Source organism: Giraffa tippelskirchi, chromosome 9 (genome assembly GCF_054371585.1).
Source record: "Giraffa tippelskirchi isolate mGirTip1 chromosome 9, T2T-mGirTip1v1.2.pri, whole genome shotgun sequence".
In the NCBI taxonomy this organism is placed as follows: Eukaryota; Metazoa; Chordata; class Mammalia; order Artiodactyla; family Giraffidae; genus Giraffa; species Giraffa tippelskirchi.
In genome coordinates, this window is record NC_137283.1 from 125611150 (window position 1) to 125629853 (window position 18704).

General features: G+C 42.6%; 1 protein-coding gene across 3 annotated transcripts in view; it reads left to right on the forward strand.

Annotated features, from left to right (window-relative positions):
• BACH2 (BACH transcriptional regulator 2) overlaps positions 1 to 18704 on the forward strand; it is a 378167-nt gene that overhangs the window by 289766 nt on the left and 69697 nt on the right. For 2 of the 3 annotated variants that reach the window (XM_081528504.1, XM_081528502.1), the window contains one exon: positions 1943 to 2197. In XM_081528504.1, the coding sequence (XP_081384630.1) occupies positions 1955 to 2197 (243 nt within the window). In that variant the 5' untranslated portion in view covers positions 1943 to 1954. Of the gene's footprint in view, positions 1 to 1942; positions 3377 to 15651; positions 16175 to 18704 lie in introns of those variants that run through there. The other variant, XR_014064956.1, reaches the window with a different exon arrangement.

The window sequence follows — 18704 nt, forward strand, 5'->3', positions numbered from 1 at the left end:
TGCTTTAGAAAACAGGGGCTGTTTCTTTATAAGTTAGACTTACACATACCAAATGATCCATCCATTCTATCTCTAGGTGTTTACATGAGAGAAATGAAAGCTTACATTCGTACAGAGATTTATACACTAATCCAGAGGAGCTTTATTTGTAACAACCCAAAACTGGAAATACCCAAGTATCCATCAGTAGGTGAATGGAGGAGTGCAAGGGAGAGATTGTTAAGGGATGTAAAGAGACTTGGTGGTGAAGAATATGTTCAGTATATTGATTGTGATTATGGTTTCAAAATCCATGGATTTTGGTATTTGTGGGCAGTCCTGGAGTCAATTCCAGTGGATACCAAGGGACTACTGTATTCGGAGAATACATTTTTGGACTTCCCAAGTGACACTAGTGGTAAAGAACCCACCTGCCAATGCAGGAGACATAAGAGACACAGGTTCCATCCCTGGGTTGGGAAGATCCCCTGGAGAAGGAAATAGAAACCCACTCCAGTATTCTTGCCTGGAGAATCCCATGGACAGAGGAGCCTGGCGGGCTACAGTCCATAGGGTCGCAAAGAGCTGGACACAACTGAAGTGACTTAGTATTGTTTCACAGTTGTGAATATCTGCCATAATATGTCAAGATTGCATGCTCTAGGCTATGCAATTTTATGGTGTGTTAAAACTCTTTAAAAAATAAATAAGAAGGCCTTCTCTGGCAGTCTTGTAGTCAAGACTCCACGCTTCCACTGCAGGGGACATGGGTTCAATCCCTGGTCAAGGAACTAAGATCCCGAATGCCAGGCAACACTGCCAAAATTTGTCTAAATTTTTTAAAAATGAAATGAAGAATAAAGCCAAAAAGAAAGTAAGACTCACTATTGAAATTCATACTGGTGTAAACATTGCTGGAAAACTGTTGCATGCTAAGTCACTTCAGTCATGTCTGACTCTTGTGACCCCATGGACTGTAGCCTGCCACGCTCCTCTATCCATGGGATTTTCCAGGCAGGAATACTGGAGTGAGTTGCCATTTCCTACTCTAGGGGATCTTCCTGACCCAGGGATCAAACCTACATCTCTCATGTCGCCTGCATTGGCTGGTGGGTTCTTTACCACTAGCGCAACTGTTAGGTCAATTAATTAGACGTTTTAAATTCGTCAGTGGACAGACACTTCTTAAAGCAAAGAACCCTTTTGTAAAAGTAATCTTCACTGTTGAATATATCTTTTTTTTGACTCCTAATGTGATATACTGTATTCCTTGAAGAGAGTGTACATCCAGTCTGCTGGAGTAATGATAGCACACTTCCACTTCTTTTCAAGAGCCTTTCATGACAGTAGTAGCATTATGGCAGCTGTGCTTTGTCTGAAGTGGTGGAGGGCAATTGCAATAGATAAGTGGCTACATCCACTCCATCATACACAGTCCATTTAGTTCCCATGTTAAATTATGTATTGTGATTAGATGTTTAACCGCTTGGCATCTTGGCCAAATTTCAGCCCAGAAACTTAAACACCTGCTTCATCAAGGCAGCATTGCCAATACTTCTGAATGATTCATTTCCTCTTAACACAAAGCTCAGCTAATACTTGCACCAAGACTGAGTATGTGTGAAAGTTCCCTTTCAGTCCACTAACAAAATCAAAACTGCCAAGTTTTAAAGTGGGTATGTGTTTTAAGTGTTTGGGGTGTTCCATTAAAAGACCTGGCTTTGTTTCCATGAGGTTTAAAAAGACGCAGTAAGGGGAAAGGAGAAAAGTCAGCCATAGAACACGACTTACCAGATGTTTTATGAGTTCATGGTGCTAACTGAGCATACGATGCTAACAAGCAGTTCTGCGCCTTTCAGCCTGGCTCCATCAGGGTGGTGGCTCACAGGACGTCAGCATCCTTTCTCACCGTCTCTCTGACTCAGGGAGCCGCGATGACCCAGGCTGGCTTGCTCTCTTTCAGGGTGTGAACGGCATGTCTGTGGATGAGAAGCCTGACTCCCCCATGTATGTGTATGAGTCCACAGTCCACTGCACCAACATCCTCCTGGGCCTCAATGACCAGCGCAAAAAGGATATTCTCTGTGACGTGACCCTGATCGTGGAAAGGAAGGAGTTCCGGGCCCACCGAGCTGTGCTGGCCGCATGCAGTGAATACTTCTGGCAGGCGCTGGTCGGACAGACGAAAAATGATTTGGTGGTCAGCTTGCCCGAGGAGGTACAGTACTTTGGTTTGTTCGTGTGGTTGCTAATAGAGGCCTGCTGACTGGGAGGTGGACCTGGAAGGTGGGCGCAGTGTCACATCCCCGCTCGTGGGTTGATGATCAAGTTACCCACATGTTAGTTTGTGGCTGAGCCGGTTTCTATTTGATGCATTTCAAGTCTCGGAAGCATGAATCTGAACCTCACCTGTGGCTCGCAGCCTCTCATAGTTTCTAGTTCACTTACTCTTCGGGTTTTGAGTCGTTTGACCAAAGTTTAGTACAATCCTAGATGTGGGATCTGAATCACTGGGACTGTTGCTATGATTTTTCTCTTTCAAATGGTTGAAGGAACACTTGACTTCCCTTGAGAGTAGCAGAATGAAAGTATTCACAGCACCTTCCTTGCCCAGGGGGCAAAGTAAAAGCAAGCGGTCGTTTTCACAGTTAATATAGTAAGATTCTAAGAAGTGTAAACTTTGCTTTTCTCACCATTGTTGAAAATACCCTACTCAGGTTTCTTAATTACTTTGGGGAGTCCAGTCACTTCTGTACCTTGGGGACACTAGTAGATATACTTGCTCTGTCCAGAGATGATATTCAATTGACTAGCTTGAGCTGCCGGCACTCAAAAGATGGGCTTCATGCTGACAGACCATTAAATTGGTCACCCCTTTGAACTGCATATGCTGTTTCTTTTCTTCCATCATCCTGACTCCTCTTCATTTTTGTGGGACTAAGGGTAACACTGGGCAGCCTTGGGCTTTGTGTTCAGGCCAGAGTCATTTCCTATGCACCACCAACACTAGGGCCACTGACAGTTGCACAGGCTGTGCACTGCATAACTCACATCCATAGTCTGTACAAAGAGAGCCCCAGAGTTGTGCCATGATCCACAGAGCAGCTCTTCACAGCACTCCTAGGAGAAACCAAGGACCCAGTCACCCTGAAGGAATGATGGGTGTAACTAGCTTTAAGTCCCAGAGGTCATAAATCCAGTGCCTCCAGAGGCCTAGAAATCATGTAAATAAATAAAGCAGGTTGTATATAAAAAGTGGGCTTCCCTAGTGGCTCAGATGGTAAAGAATCTGCCTGCAATGTGGGAGACCTGGATTTGATCCCTGGGTTTGGAAGATCCCCTGTTGAAGGGAACAGCTACCCACTCCAGTATTCTGGCCTGGAGAATTTCATAGACTGTATACTCCATGGGGTTACAAAGAGTTGGACACGACTGAATGACTTTCACTTTCATTATATAAGAAGTAGGCAATGGTGAGGCAAGCACCTGCTCTGCAGAAAGACATTCAAGTTCAACCTAAGAAACAAACATACACACTACTATATACAAAATATAAAATAGATAAACAGCAAGGAAGCTAGGGGAGCTTTGTTGATACTAGTCAAAATAGACTTTAAGACAATATTATTTGCACAGGGAGCTAGATTCAATATCTTATAATAACCTGTAATGGAAAAGAATCTGATAAAGAATATAGATACATATATATTCCTATATATAAATCTGAAACACTTTGCTGTACACCTGAAACAATTTAAATAAACTGTTCTTCAATTTTTAAAAGTCCCTCTGTACCCCCCCCAAAAAAAACAAAAATAGACAGGGAGTCAGAGGGGTCACCAGATCCAGTCCCCTGTTAAGCAATGTCTGCAAAGCAGGAGAGTGGTCAGCTGGCAAAGTGAGGGTGACATAGCAGTTTCACATGAATATTCTTTGTTACGTACCCATGTGAAAGCCTCCATTACTACTCCTCACACCACTGGCAAGAGGATAACTAAAAAGGTCTCAATACCAGATGCCAAAGAGCCAATCAGTTGAAGGTCATATAATCGGGGCTGGGGTAGGGAGGGATATTTATGTGCCAAGTGATGTGGGAAGGCCAAGGAGAGGCAGCTGCCTGGTGACTAGTGATCCTGAGCTGGACTGTCCTCATCTGTGTTAATGGGCAGCTACTTAATCCATCATGAGGTGAGAGGATAAATAAAAGCCCCAGCCCTGAACATTTGTCTCATGCGTTGAACATGGAAACAGAACACCATTCCATGTTCGATGCATGAGACAAATGCTCAGGGCTGGGGCAATGGGATGACCCAGAGGGATGGGATGGGGAGGGAGGTGGGAGGGGGTTTCAGGATGGGGAGCACATGTAAACCCATGGCTGATTCATGTCAATGTATGGCAAAAACTACTACAATATTGTAAAGTAATTAGCCCCCAACTAAAATAAATAAATTTATTTTTAAAAAAAGTTTCAAACCTAAAAAAAGTCTCCATTTAAACTAGTAGGACTTCATCAAATGTAAGACTCTTTCTTCATCTCTAGAGGGGCGGGTGTCAAGAATGCCTTTTGAATTTACTTTCACTCTAGAATTCTCTGAAAATATCTGCCAAGAATCCCACTTACCCAGAATGGTTTTGGGGAGGGGGTGGAGTTTACAGTTAATTTACTATCTGTATCTGTTTGAGAACCACCTAATTTATGTTTTTTACCGCTTTTAAAAAGTTAGATTATTTTAAAATATATTTACAAATGAAAACCATTATTTACATAATTTAGTCTCTCTTCCATGACTGCTGACCACATCTTAAAACTCCCTGGACCCTGTACCTTATAAGCCCTGGCCTCCTGCCTACCCCAGTAAGCTCTGTAATCTTTGTCTAGTCACTTAACCTCTCTGAGCCCCAGTTCTTACCTGTAAAAACCCCTAAAATTCTGAAGTCCTTAAATTATGTATCATAATACAATGCCAAGGCAGTAAAACCTAATCTAAAAGCTTCTTTTTAGATCAAATCCCTGATGATCACTGATTTCCTTGGCACTGGGCACTCTTTGAAGTCAGAGGCACACTGTAGAGATGTCACCTAAAAATCTGCTGTTGGAACTTTTTGGTTGTTTGTGTTCCAGTTAAGTGAGAATCTGCTAAATGCTGATTTTCTTCTTTCTAGTCGTGTGAAATAATTTCTGCCCCTGTGTCATCTGCATTTCCAAATCATTAAAACGTTCTGGTTATTTATGTGCCTGAAACCTTCAGCTATAGCTAGATGTTTTTTTTCCTTCCTATGATATGTGAATTCATATTGTCAGTAACCCAGCTCTAAGCATCTCGCTGATGGGCATGCGAGCAAACCCCCATGGCATTTTCCTTTGTGGCTCTGGAATTTTTTTCTGAGACCCCCTTCCGAAGCCTGTCCCTCTGCTCAGAGCCCTCTCCTGTGGCCCCAGGCACCGGGCATTGTTTTCTGTCTTTGCTATGTGCACACTGCAAGGTCCTTGCAGACTCAAAGATCATTGTCCTACTTAGGTCAGTGAATGACTTCATAGAATTTGAATTAAGTGGTGAATAAGCAAACAAACATCATAAACACTACCTTGAAAAATAGCTGCCTGGAACTCACTGGCATTTGGTTCCTATGATGTAAGAAAAAGCCTTTTATTAGCTCCTTGGAAATCTTCATAATCCATCATGGTCAGATCACCTTCTGGCCCTTGTCCCAGCCTTGTTCTCACTCGGCTCACTTCTGTGCTCTCGGCCGGCCAGCCACTGAGCTTCTCATGAACCAGCACGGCCAAATCCAAAAGCTCCATCTTTGGCTAGGAGATCTCCAGATACAAACTGCTACCCCTCCCACTGCCCTGCTCAGTCAGCTTAGGCCAGACCCGGCTGCAGCCTGCAGCTGCTGTCCACTTGTGCAATTCTAGCCCCAAACCCTGACCCCCGATGGGCAGCACCATTACCTGCCAGAGTTGAGCCCACCACAGTGCCGGTGTAGTCTCTCAACTGAAAGGGGCCTCCTGGAAGTCAGAGAGTCATGCAATTGTCTTCCTTTTTTTTTCCCCCTAAAATGGAATGACAGATAGTCCCTAGGATTTGTGTGACTTGAGTGTTGGCTCCTCACTGAATAGCACATCCAGGAATGTGTGTTAGCAAAGACGAGCAGATAAGGCGTTGTCCTTAGTGCTTTCATTCAACAATGAAACAGATCATCTAGTGTATAATAGTAAAGCGTATATTGAGTTAAGAGATGAAGAGAAAGTGGTTGATGTGCCAAGCATGGCAAGGCCGTTCTTGGTATGCTGACAAGGATGTGGAGAAAGGGAAACCTTTGTGCACTGTGGTGGGAATATAAATTAGTAGAGCCATTGTGGAAAATAGTATTGAGGTGCCTCAAAAAATTAAAAATAGTAGAACTACCATGCAATCCAGCAATCCCACTTCTGAGTCTATATCCAAAGGAAATAAAATCACTGTCTCAAAGACAGTGTACTCCCATGTTCATTGCAGCATAATTCACAATAGACAAAATCTGGAAACAACCTAAGTGTCTGTCAACAGATGAATGGATAAAGAAGATGAGGTCTGTATGTAAATACACACATACATACACACAAGAGAATATTATTTAGCCTTTAAAAAAAAAAAGGAAATCCTGATGTTTGTGGCAACATGGATAAACATGGAGGACATTATACCAAGTGAAATAAGCCAGACCGAGAAAGACAAATATTGCATATTCTCACGTATTTGTGGTATCTAAGGAAAAAAGTCAAACTCATAGTAACAGAATAGAATGGTGGTTACCAGAAGCAGAGGGGTAGGGCCAAAGGAGAGATACTGACCAAAGGGTACAAACTTTTGGTTATAAGATGAATAAGTTCTAGAGACCTAATGTACAGCATGGTGGCTGTAGCTAATAATAGCATATAGTATACTTGAAATTCACCAAGAGAGTAGATCTCAAGAGTTCTCACCACCCACCCAAAAATAAAAGATAACTATGGGAGGTGACAGATACGTTCATTTGTTTTTAGTGGTAATCATTTCACAGTGTACACATATATCAAAACATCACATTGTATACCTTAAATATATCCAGTTCTCATTTGTCATCAATAAACAAACAAACAAGACGGAGAGAGCTTATTGCCAAGGCTCTGGTACCTTTCTCTGGGCTTGTTTCCCGGGTGCTCTCACTCTCCAGAGAAGGGGAAGGTTCACCCAAGGAATGGCTGTAGGGTGGACGTACGTATATATGGCCCCTTCAGGCGAACCTCAGGTTTTCGTAAGTGTCAATATATTTCAGACTTTTGCTCACTCACTATCTCTATCTTTTGCTTTTCCTGTATCTTTCAGTTTCTCTCTCCCTCCCAATGTTTTGTGACAGATCTTGTTTTGATAGTGCTCAACAAAAGGGAAAACTGACCCAAAGGGTTCTGAAAAAAAATGGCATTTGTTATGAAGTCTCCACAACAGGGTGCAGTAAAGAATGTCCCTGTGTAGTGCTGCTGGGCCCAGAGGCCAGCAGGGAAATGATAGAATCCTCTTGTCTGAAAGTTTTTAGAGGCGATGAAAGCTGTTAATGTTCCTGGAATGGCTTAGGCCCAGTTTTTTAAAGAAGCAATAAGACAGGCATGATTATCTTTGGACAGTGCTTTCAGGATGTCATACTACAGAAAGTGCTCAGTGCTGGATGAGCAGAGGATGCCCACAGCGTTCTGAGCCCGAGCGTGATTCTTGCGGGGTTGGGGGGGGTCTCTGGAACATGACCTGACCAAGAAACGCAAAGCACTCCCCCACCCCGAAGCACAGAGCCAGCCCTTTGGCGTCCCCTCATTTATTGCCTAGATGAACCTCTGAAGTAGAGTAGGCCAATTTTAGGAACTGAGGAACATCAACCATGAAGGGTTGGGAAAACCACAATCAGGACGTTGGCACTAACTGTGCATGGGGTCTTGAGCAGGCCAGTCAACCTCTTTGAGCTTCTGTTACCTCATTCATTCATTCATTTATTCCTTTATCCTATAAATGTTTATCAAAGGTTGTACCAGGAGACAGCATTCTAGGTGCTGGATGAACCTAGTGAACACAACAGAGCTGACATTCCAGTCGGGGAGAAGGAGAGAGAGAAAATAAATAACTACAACATGGACTTTGTCAGATGCCACTGAGGAAAATAAAACAGGGAAGGGGGTTAAGGATCATCAGGGTTCAGATATTGCCATTCTAAATAGGGTGGTCAGGAAAGGCCTGATTGGAGGATGACTTTTTAAAAATGTATTTATTTATTTTATATTTGGCTGCATCGGGTCTTAGTTGCAGTACGTGGGAGCCCATGGCATCTTAGCTGCAATGCTAACACTTCTCTCTTAGTTGTGGCGCACTGGGCTCAGTCACTCCGAGGCATGTGGGACCTTAGTTCTCTGACCAGAAATCAAACCTGTGTCTACTGCATTGGAAGGTGGATTCTTAACCACTGGACCACCAGGGAGGTCCCTGGGGGATGCTTTTTGTCTAAAGGCCTGAAGAAGGTGAGGGAGACAGCCGTGCTGACCTGTAGAGGAAGAGTGATCCAGGTGGAAGGAATAGCAAGGAAGAGGCCCTGGGGCCGGAACGGCCTGGCCTGTTTGACACACAGTAGTAACGTGAACAAAGGGTACGTGGAAGGTGTCGCAGCAGAGAAGAATCAGGGACAAGCAGGGCACATTACCTTTCCTTGGAATGAGCTGGGAGGCCAGTGGAGGGTTTCACAGGAAAAGTTAACTTTGACTGCTGGGTGAGGATGCATTGAAAGCAGACAAGAGCAGAGCACGGAAAGTGTTGAAGATGCTGAGGTAGCAAACCAGGCCTGACGTGAAAGCCCAAACCAGGGTGATAGCAGTGGAGTGGTGATCAATGTTAGATTCTGGTAATGTTTTTTTTTTAAGTTTGCAAACATCTGTTTGTTTGGCTGCGCGGCTTAAGAGATCTTAGTTCTCTGACCAGGGATCAGACCCAGGTCCCATGCATTAGAAGAAGCATGGGGTCCTAACCACTGGACCACCAGGGAAGTCCCTCTGGTAATATTTTGAAGGTAGAGCTTATGGGATTATTCTGTAGATTAAATACAGGGTGAAAGAGAAAGAGTTAAGGATAACTCCAAGGTTTGGTAGACTGTTGGGAGGATGCAGTTGCTGTTACCTGGTATTGGTGAAAGCCTGAAGGAAATAAGTTTCAGATGGTATGGGTGGGGCAGGATTAGGAGTTCTGTTTTGTACATATTAAGTCTGAGGTGCCTATTAACATCTAGATAGAGTTGTCTGCTACACAGTAAGGATATACACGTGTCTGATTCTTTGAGACCTCATGGCCTGCCAGTCTCCTCTGTCCATGGGATTCTCCAGGCAAGAATACTGGAGTGGGTTGCCATTTCCTTCTTCAGGGGATCTTCCCTACCCAAGGATGGAACCCGAATCTCTTGCATTGCAGGAAGATTCTTTACTGTCTGAGCCACCAGGGAAGCCCTTTCAGAGTTGTCTGCTGCACAGTAAGGATATACATGACTGACATACATGGGAGAAATCTAGCCCGGAGATAGAATTTTAATACCAGAGTATTGGGGATATTGAAAGTCTCAAGACCACATACAAATGCCAAATGAATAAGTATAGATAGAAAAAAAAGAGAAAGTGGTCTTGGTATTGATTCTTGGGTCTTTCCAGAACTAAGAGATCAGAGAGAAAAAGAGGAGGCAATAGGGTCCTGGGCTAAGAAAGAGCAGCTATTGAAGTAGAAAGCAAAGCAAAAAAAAGTGTAGTGTGTCAGAAGCCAGGTAATGAAAGTATTTCAGGGTGGAGAGAGTGATCAACTATGTCAGATGAAGTTGGGAGTGAGCTAAGGTGAAGGCTGAAAATTGACCATCCAGTAATTTGGAAGCAATTCATGATTTCGTTGAGCACTTGGGAAAGCAATAGGAGCAAAAACCAAGTATTTGAAGAAGCTCACGTAGGCTACATTTTTTTAAGCCTTTGATTTAAAGCGAGTAGAGAGGTGAGCCAGAAACTGGAGGGAAATAGCGTCACGAGAGGTTTTCTGTGGACTTTTGTTTTCAGTAGGGAGAAATTCCAGCACACTTGCCCCCGAAGATAAAGATTATCAATATTCACTCATATCCAACTTTCCTGTTTCCTGCACACACAGGAAGACCACGTTCACAATCAGGTGTGCTGGGTAAGTAGATCCAGCCGGTAAAAGGTGAGAGGAAGTCACATGTCACTTCTAGCCTGAGGCAGTTAAGAGTAAGCATGAGCTCTTCCTGTTCTTTTGTATCCGTTGAACTGGTGTCAGAGAACTCCTAGGTGGTGGAACCACAACCCAGATTCTTGAGTCACTGTTGGAGGAAAGCCATCTGACTCAAATCAGACAGTGACATGAATAAGGAATTAACTTTTATGTTAAGGCATTAAGACTTGGTGTTTGTTTGTTTGCACAGCAGAGCTCATCCTGACTCATCCTTGGGTGGATGGGAAACTTCCAAAAGAGAGAGAAAACTTGCTGATATGGGAGACACAAGACTAGTCCCTAAAAGAATTGCTCTTGAGGACTTGAAAGAGGGTAGGATCGCCTGAGCAAGTGGGAATACTCAAGTTAGCAAGGTTCATCCTTCGAAATTGATGGAGTTGAACTGGATGATCCCTGGATACCTAGCCTAGGCGACAAGTTGATGGTCTTTGAATTTTTCTAGGTTCCTACTGGAGGGAGAGAAAAAAAAAAAAAATCCTGCAGGTCAGAAAGAGAGGCAAGATGTTTGGATTGAGAGGTAGGGAAAGACCAGGGAGATGGGAGGCAGGTTGGTCTGGAAAGGAGAGACTCATTTGGCTTCAAAAGAGATGTGAGCTTACTTCTCTTCTCTTTGTAAATCCTCCCTGACCTTTTGGAGATGGTCTTACGAGAGTTCACAGATGACAGCTCAAGAGCTGTAGAACCCCTGGGCTATATGATAACCTAGAGCACAGACAGCTTGTAGAAAATGTAGATCACTACTCTATAACCATTTCAGAAGTATCCTGAAAAAAATTATTTTCATTTAATGACCTCAATGTCCATGTGGGTATGCAGGGAGTAACAATGCTGGGCACCAGTTTGTCTTTCAAGTCTGCTCTTCAGATTAATGAAATGTGATAAGTTAAACTTCTTGGAAGGATGGTGCTGTATAGACAGTAGGTGTTATTATTCCCCTAGAAGGAAAGCACAACCTTCTCTGATGAAATGACTCAGAGTCCTCATTAAAAGATGTGGTGCAATTTTCCAAGTTGCATTAGTGAGACTTGGCAGCAGATGAAAAAAAAAAAAGTGAATAAATAATAAGTCAAAATATCCCAGGTAACTACTTGCTGGCAAGTAAGAAGTTTTCAAGTCCTAGAATCATGCTGATAATTTTGAACTGCCTGAAGGCAGAACATATTTATAGTTACACAGAGGTGAGTTCCAGCCCTGAAATCTGGGCCTCTGTCTCAGATGGGGGTGCAATAAAAGCAAAGCCACAAAATGGAGTGCTAATACTATTGTGATTCCATCTCTGAAGGCTGCTTAGTGGCACTGCTACAGAGCGAAGGAAATCTGGGGTGAAAATAGCCATAGCAATAGCTAATTTTAAAACTGAAATAGATAAGCTCTTTCCAAACCTCTTACATTTTCTAAATCCTGAGGCCAGTAAGTCCTATTTAAAGAACTTTAAGCAGAGATGTGTTCCTCTTTTGGCATAGTAGAAGGAGTTGAGTAGACAAAAAACTAAGACCTGTCTAAGAATTATTTTTAAGTGACCTGATTTCAAAGCCAGATTAAGACTTTCTTTGACTATACCTATTTCCCCCTGTATAATATAGGATAAAAACAGTCATCAACATTTTAAAATAGGTCCATTTATAAAACCTTTGACAGTAAAGTTGTTTGAATTAAATTTTGTAAAAGTAGTTTCCAGTATATCTATTCATTTTAAAACTCTTCTCTCTATATGAACTAAACATCCGGTACATTTCTTTCTTTGCCCTGTTATGGAATCTCTTAGCTATTTCAATTAAAATTAGTAATAGCTTTAAAGACAAGAGTTCAAAGCTGTAAAGTTCTTCACTTGATCAGGAATCAGAAGTATTATTTTTGTCATATTTAATCATAGAACCCAGGCCTTTAACAGGATACTTAATTAAACTTTTAATTCATGATAAGAAGTTAAATAGCACTTGGGAGGGTTTTTTCAAAATTATTTCCACTTCCCATCCAGCTTACCCCCCCCCCCAAAAAAAGATGTGATAGACATGTTAGCTGTCAGCCAGGGGTATTGTAGGTCATGCCAACATGAGCTGGCAGCAAGCCATTGTCCAATTAGCATGGCCTTATCAATGCAGAGTAATCACTCGTGAGTACAGGGTTGAGTCATTCATGGTGTAGTGGTACTTCACTTGAGCCAGTGCTTCTTAGAATAGGTTTCTTGTACACTGTTATTACCTGCCCTCCTTTGCCAATAAAAGCGCAGGACCATTTAGACTGAAAGCCGAACAGAAGAGAAACGTTGATTATAGATCTCGTTTCTCTTTGCTTCCTGAAAACTGAGATTGCAATTAAACAGTGAAAGCATGGTGTGTTTTTTAAATGAGTTACAAGAAAATACAGTTTCCACACCAAAATACTCAGAGTTGGAATCCAAGAGTCGGTTTTGATTCTGTCTTTTCTTTGGCAGCTCTACCACTTGGCACAAACGGGAGGATATCAGTAAAATTACCTAATCATTTTAATGGATTCACATTCCATTCAGAAACTTGGAATGTCCCCAAATGTCTTCAGGTTTCAGCTCTATTGTCAGGGTGTCTGTGACATTTCTGGAGGTGTTCTATACAAGCAGACAACTTTGGAAAGGGACCCTTCTTATGGTGAGAACACCTGGAATCTTGGTTGGACAAGTTGTAAGCCAGGAAATTGATTCAGAAAATTCCTGAATAAAAGGGAGCATATCCAGGCGTTGTAGTAGTGTGTGGTTTTCAGCAGAAAAGGCTGTTCTTAGAAACACAAAGAAAGTAAAATAGTTGTTGGCATTTATCAGTTAATACCTTTCTGCTTCTTTTCTTGTTTGTTTGGGTTCTTAACCAAATCACAGGCCAGACAAAGGGGTAGATTGGTTTTGCTTTCAAGGAGCAAGTAAACAATGGCACTTTTGGTTTCCTGATATTTCAGAAGTGTTCTGTTTTTCATTTACTTGGTACACATACTAAAATCTTTCATTGTGCCATCAACTCCTCAAATATGTTGACAGTCTCTCTCACTGACATTGGCACCTCTTCCGAGCTCACTGGTGATGCAGTGAGCTTTCCTGTCTGAGCTGGACTTCTGTGTGCAGCCTGGCAAAGGCTGTGTGTGAAAAAGTGAGAGCGTTCAGCACCCTGGGTGGGATGGAGCCAGGCCCTCAATGTGAGCACGTTTCTTGACTGATTGGCAGCACAGAGAACTGGCAGCTGTTCCCAAGCAAGCCAAAAAGTTGGCCCGGGGATGCAAAAAAAAAAAGGCTGGGATTTAGCCAACAAAAGATTCCTGAGTTTAGAAGGAAATCAAAGGAAAGATATGGAAGGTCACAATTACAGGCCTCCAGCTTGTTGAAGTAACAATGATTTCATTTTGTCTTCTGCTATATAGAGAAGAGTATTAAATAAATGTCATCACTACTCATTTTTTCCCGATTATTTATTTCTGAGTCTCCATTTTTATTCTCTTGGTTTGTTTATTTTTTTATTTCTCCAGATGCAAAACCAAATGACAGATTATTCTTCCTTAAAGTAGTATAGGGATGATGCTATTTGCAGAGGTGGCATCAGCAACCAGAAATAAGTAAAATAGAGCAGGTCTCAGAGAGCGCGGCCACATGCATGTGTGCCAAGCCGAGTGGAATGGCACAGGTAGGGATGGAGTTACGTACCCTCTGACTTCTCACAACTTATCTACTACTCTTAGTTTACTACTTACTAAAAGAGAAGGGTGGGGAAAACAGGAAAGTTCCTAAAAGACCAGAAAAATGTCTGCTGAGAGATAGGATCCTCCAGGGTCTCGCTCTGTAATGATAAGCAGTCTTGTACCACATGAGACACTGTCACATTTGCTGTCATTCTTCCTTCCAAAGAATACCCTAGACTAAGTGAGAATATTCTTTCTGTCAAGCAGAGCTGTTGTGTCCCAGAAATTAAGTGGTACCCTACAACTAGGAAGGTGAGAAGATTAAAAATGTGGACCACCAAGATTCAGGGGTAAGAAATATTCAGGATTCTAAGATATTTGAAGCACACCTTTTGTAACTCTGGGGATTTGGGTGGCAAATGACTTAAACCTTTCAGATTTGTAAGATATTCATGAGGAGAAATGAGATGACCTTTCCAAGTTCTGTTCAACAGTCTCTGCTTGCCTCCTGTTTGAGGCTGTTAAGGTAGACGTTGACCAGATGTTCTTACTTGCTAGCAGAAGAAATAGTATCACAGCTACATGTGGGGGATCTCAGCTCTCTTCTAGGAGATTCTTATAATAGTGCAAGATGCTGGACACTGGGGTAGGGTAGAAACAAACACAGAATTACCTCCAGAGATATGTGTGTGTGTTTAAAGGACAAACGGGTCCTTTAAGCCTTTAAGATGGCTTAAAGACAGTACTTCACAGAAAAAGAGGAATGGACTTGGGAGCTTTAACTTAGAAATATCAATAAGACCATCTCCTCCAAAGAACTTACAATGAATTAATAGTTGAATAATCAAAGCAAACCATAGAAATCAAAGGTGTGAATAATTCAAAAGCATTTGTTGTAGATGCCATGCCACGTGTTAGCCGTTGTTTTTTGCTGCTGAGGTTCCGATGGGGTGATGGGATGGAGTTTTCCTCCCATCTCCTAAAACCAACTCTCATAGGATTAATCAGACTTTCTCAGGGAATGAGAAGAGAGAAATCCTTTAGGAAAGGATGCTGATGTGACAAAGTTCCCAAAAGAAGCAATAACAGGGCCTCAAGGAGTCATCTCTGATTAGTACAAAGGGTAGGTTTGGGGAAATAATTCAAAATAGGGTCAGATTCCATAGGGCCTTCCTATGCAAGAATAAAGTTTAGACAAAAGAATTTAGTCTTGATTGAGTAGCCAATAGTTGTCAGCCAAAAAGTGAGCCCAAATGGAACAAAGAAAAGGAATTTAAGGAATAGCTGTCTAGCAGTGGAATGTTGGATGGATGGGTTCATAGACTACTCCAGACAGAGGGCACAATCAGGAGGCTCACCTGGTTCCAGCATGAACTGACAGTGGTTTGTGCCTGGTGATGAGCTGGGAGATACCAAAAACCGAGCATGGGACTCATCAGTGGAAAGAGAGGCCGTCCAGCCTTCGTGTGTATCTATGGCACTTTATACATTAACAAGGCACCAAGAGTCCACAGCTGATGATACAGATATGAAGAACACAGGCCCACAGGGTGTGGCTGAGACAACTGGGAATTGCTGACCCCTCTGAGAAAAGAGATGGCTTCCGTGGTGGCTCAGCGGTAAAGAATCTACCTGCCAAGCAGGCAACTCAAGTTCAATCCCTGGTTCGGGAAGATCCCCTGGAGAAGGAAATGACAACCCACTCCAGTATTCAACCCACTCCAGTATTCTTACCTGGAGAATCCCATGGACAGAGGAGACTGGCGGGCTACAGTTGACGGGGTCGAAAAGAGTCAGACACGACTGAGCAACTACAGCAGCAGCAGCTGAGAAAAGAGAAAAGAAAAAAGGGCTAGGGCTAAGACTGAACTCCTACACTAAAACACTCATTGCTGGTTCCTCTCCTAAGAACAGTCTTCTCTGGATGACTGATTTTAAGCTTATCTTCGTTTATTTGCAAAATAGTTAAGCCTCAACAGTTTATCAGACTGAGGGTACCTATAGAGGTGCTCCCTAAATGACCTTTTAGGGAGTATGCCTCCCAGGTGATATTGTGAGCATCACACCTTACATAGCACAGATGGATGCAAGGACCTACAAGAAGATACATACAAACAAGATTTGTTTGACGGTGTGTTCATAAGTCCAATTTGTTTGTAAGTCCAACAAAGTTAGCCTAGGTACCCAAATAACACAATCGGCTATATAGTACTGTCCTGTAGTCGGTTTATAATGCTTTTCACACAAATAGTATGTACATAAAAAACAAACACAAAAAAATAGAATGTTTCTAATCTTACAGTACAGGACCTTGAGAAGTACAGGAGTACAGTACATCAGCTGGCATACAGGGACTGGCATCGAGTGAACAGACAAGAAGAGTTACTGACAGGAGGAGAGAGAGAAGGTGGGAGATGGTAGAGCTGAAGGATCGTCAGCAATAGGAGATGGAAGGCAAGCGGCAGTGTCACTCATATCTGATGTTGATGGCACAGACTCTGGTTCCTTGCTGGAACCAGATGCACGTTCGCATCTTTGAAAGTTCACAACTTGAAGCTTTGTATGTAGGGGACTTACTGTACTGAATTTCTGGAGGACAGAGCCTCTAGAAATACCTCAAGGGCATTTGTAATCCAGTGCCATGTATTTTAAAGTGTTAGGAACAAATTCAGAAAAGGTGTTCACTTAGGTTAAAGCCATCATGATGAATGTTTGGTGGACATTAGTACAGTAGCTAAGCAACACAACAAGACACAAAGTAACAACACACACACTCTCTACACACAAACCCAGGCAGGAATCAGTCTGAGCATCGCTCCTGGTGAGTCACCTCGGTGTTAGATGTCTTCTGATGATATCCATGAAATACACACCCTTCCCAATGATGTGTTCTGTGTGCAACTTGACCTCATACGACCTTTAGATATAATTTCCAGTTAGAGGAAAGCCAATGATTAGAAAAACAAACATAACAACAGCCTGAGGGAGCAATGGGGCAAATCCAGAAGGTGGGATGTTCTGCAGGACAAATGACCTGATTTCTTCAATGAGTCAGGGTCATAAAAGTGGGACTATGCTAAATTAAACAAGAGTTAAGGAATTTAAAAACCAGATGCAGAATATGGTCCTGGAGTGGTTACTCATTTGGATAAACCAGTTATAGAGAACCTTTGGGGGGAAATTGTAGAAATTCAAATGTAGCCTGGATATTAGAGGAAATTTCCCTGCAATGGAAAGTTGGTAATAATTGGAAAAGGCAGACTGAGAGACAATAGGCCCAGTATGATCTTAGTTTGGTTAGAAAATACAAACTGTAAGTGTGTGTGTGTGTGTGTGTGTGTGTAAAGGAGACAAAGGACATGTGTGGAGACAAAGGACATGTGCTCAAGTGTTAAGAGTGGTGACCTGTGAATGGTGGGAACGTGATGGGTTTTGTTTTGCTTCTCTGAATTTCCAATTTCCTACAGCATACGTTATTACATTTCTGCAATAATGAAAAGGTTATTTGAACAGTTCAGTGGATAGAAGGGAAGGAGGGAATGAAGATCAGGTTGAGTGTGGAGCATAATGCTGGAAAATGTACAGCTCTGCAGTATGGCATTAATGTGTGATTTCATAAGTTCTGTGACCCCATCGAGTTTCCTTCTAGAAGCACCAGTGCTCCTGGTCCCTTCCTTCCAGCTCAGGGCCCTCCATGCTCCTGACTAAGAGACTAGAGTCCTTAACTTGGACCAAACCACATTTGCACTCACAGTCTCATTGGTGAAATGAAAATTAACCCCCAAAGCAGTAAAGGGAATAGATTTCTTCTAGTTCCTTCTTATTAAAAGTTTAAGCCCTTTTTTCATATTTTAATTTACCTAGATCATTGAAACTTACAGATGCTCTTCCTTCCTGTATATTCTCTAGAGTTACTCCTCTGGAAATTACTAGTGTTACTTTCAGTGAGAATAGCTCAGATGTTTTCCAAGATTCTGACCCTCTGCATCTCCAGATAGAGAAGGAAATTCTCATTGTCTAGTCAAATCTTGTGCAACTTTGAAGGATAAGAATCTGCCTGCCAAGGCTGGGACATGGGTTCGATCCCTGGTCTTGGAAGATTCCACATGCTGAGGAGCACCTAAGCCCGTGTGCCATAACTACTCAGCCTGTGCTCTAGAGCCTGCAAGCCATAACTACTGAGCCCACGTGCCACAACTACTGAAGCCCACACCTAAAGTCTGTGCTCCACAACGAGAAGCCACTGCAATGAGAAGCCTGCGTACCACTAGAAAAAGTCCATGTGCAACAACAGAGACCTAGAACAACCACATAAATAAACAAACCAAAAGTAAAAGAAGCTTCTTCCATCCTCAGCCTGGTTTTGTTCAAAGAAGATACCATAAGGCCATCCCCGGATCCTGGAAAGCCTGGACCACTGAGGGCCCTGCAGTAATGAGACGGTTTCCCTCCTTCATGCCCAAAGTCTGCAAGAAGACAACTTGACACGTGTGTGACTGAGATTTCGGGAGTGAGCCAAAATAGAAAGTGATGCTCCAGTGGGCCTGCACCTGTAAGGCTCACACTGGTGTTTAAAACAACTTAATGCAAACTGCTTCCTACTCTGTGGTCAGTGGAATGCTGGTTCTTCCTTACTTCCTCCCCAAGGAGCCTCCAGAAATGTCTTTTAAGTTTTTTAAAAAGTGATTTTCTCTGAAATCAATCTTTAGGTGATTTTCCTGGGAAATCTATAGCTCTTTAACTCTTCTAGTATCCGAGTATTAGTCTGCTCAGCCTGCCGTAACAAAAATACCACAGAATGGGTGGCATAAG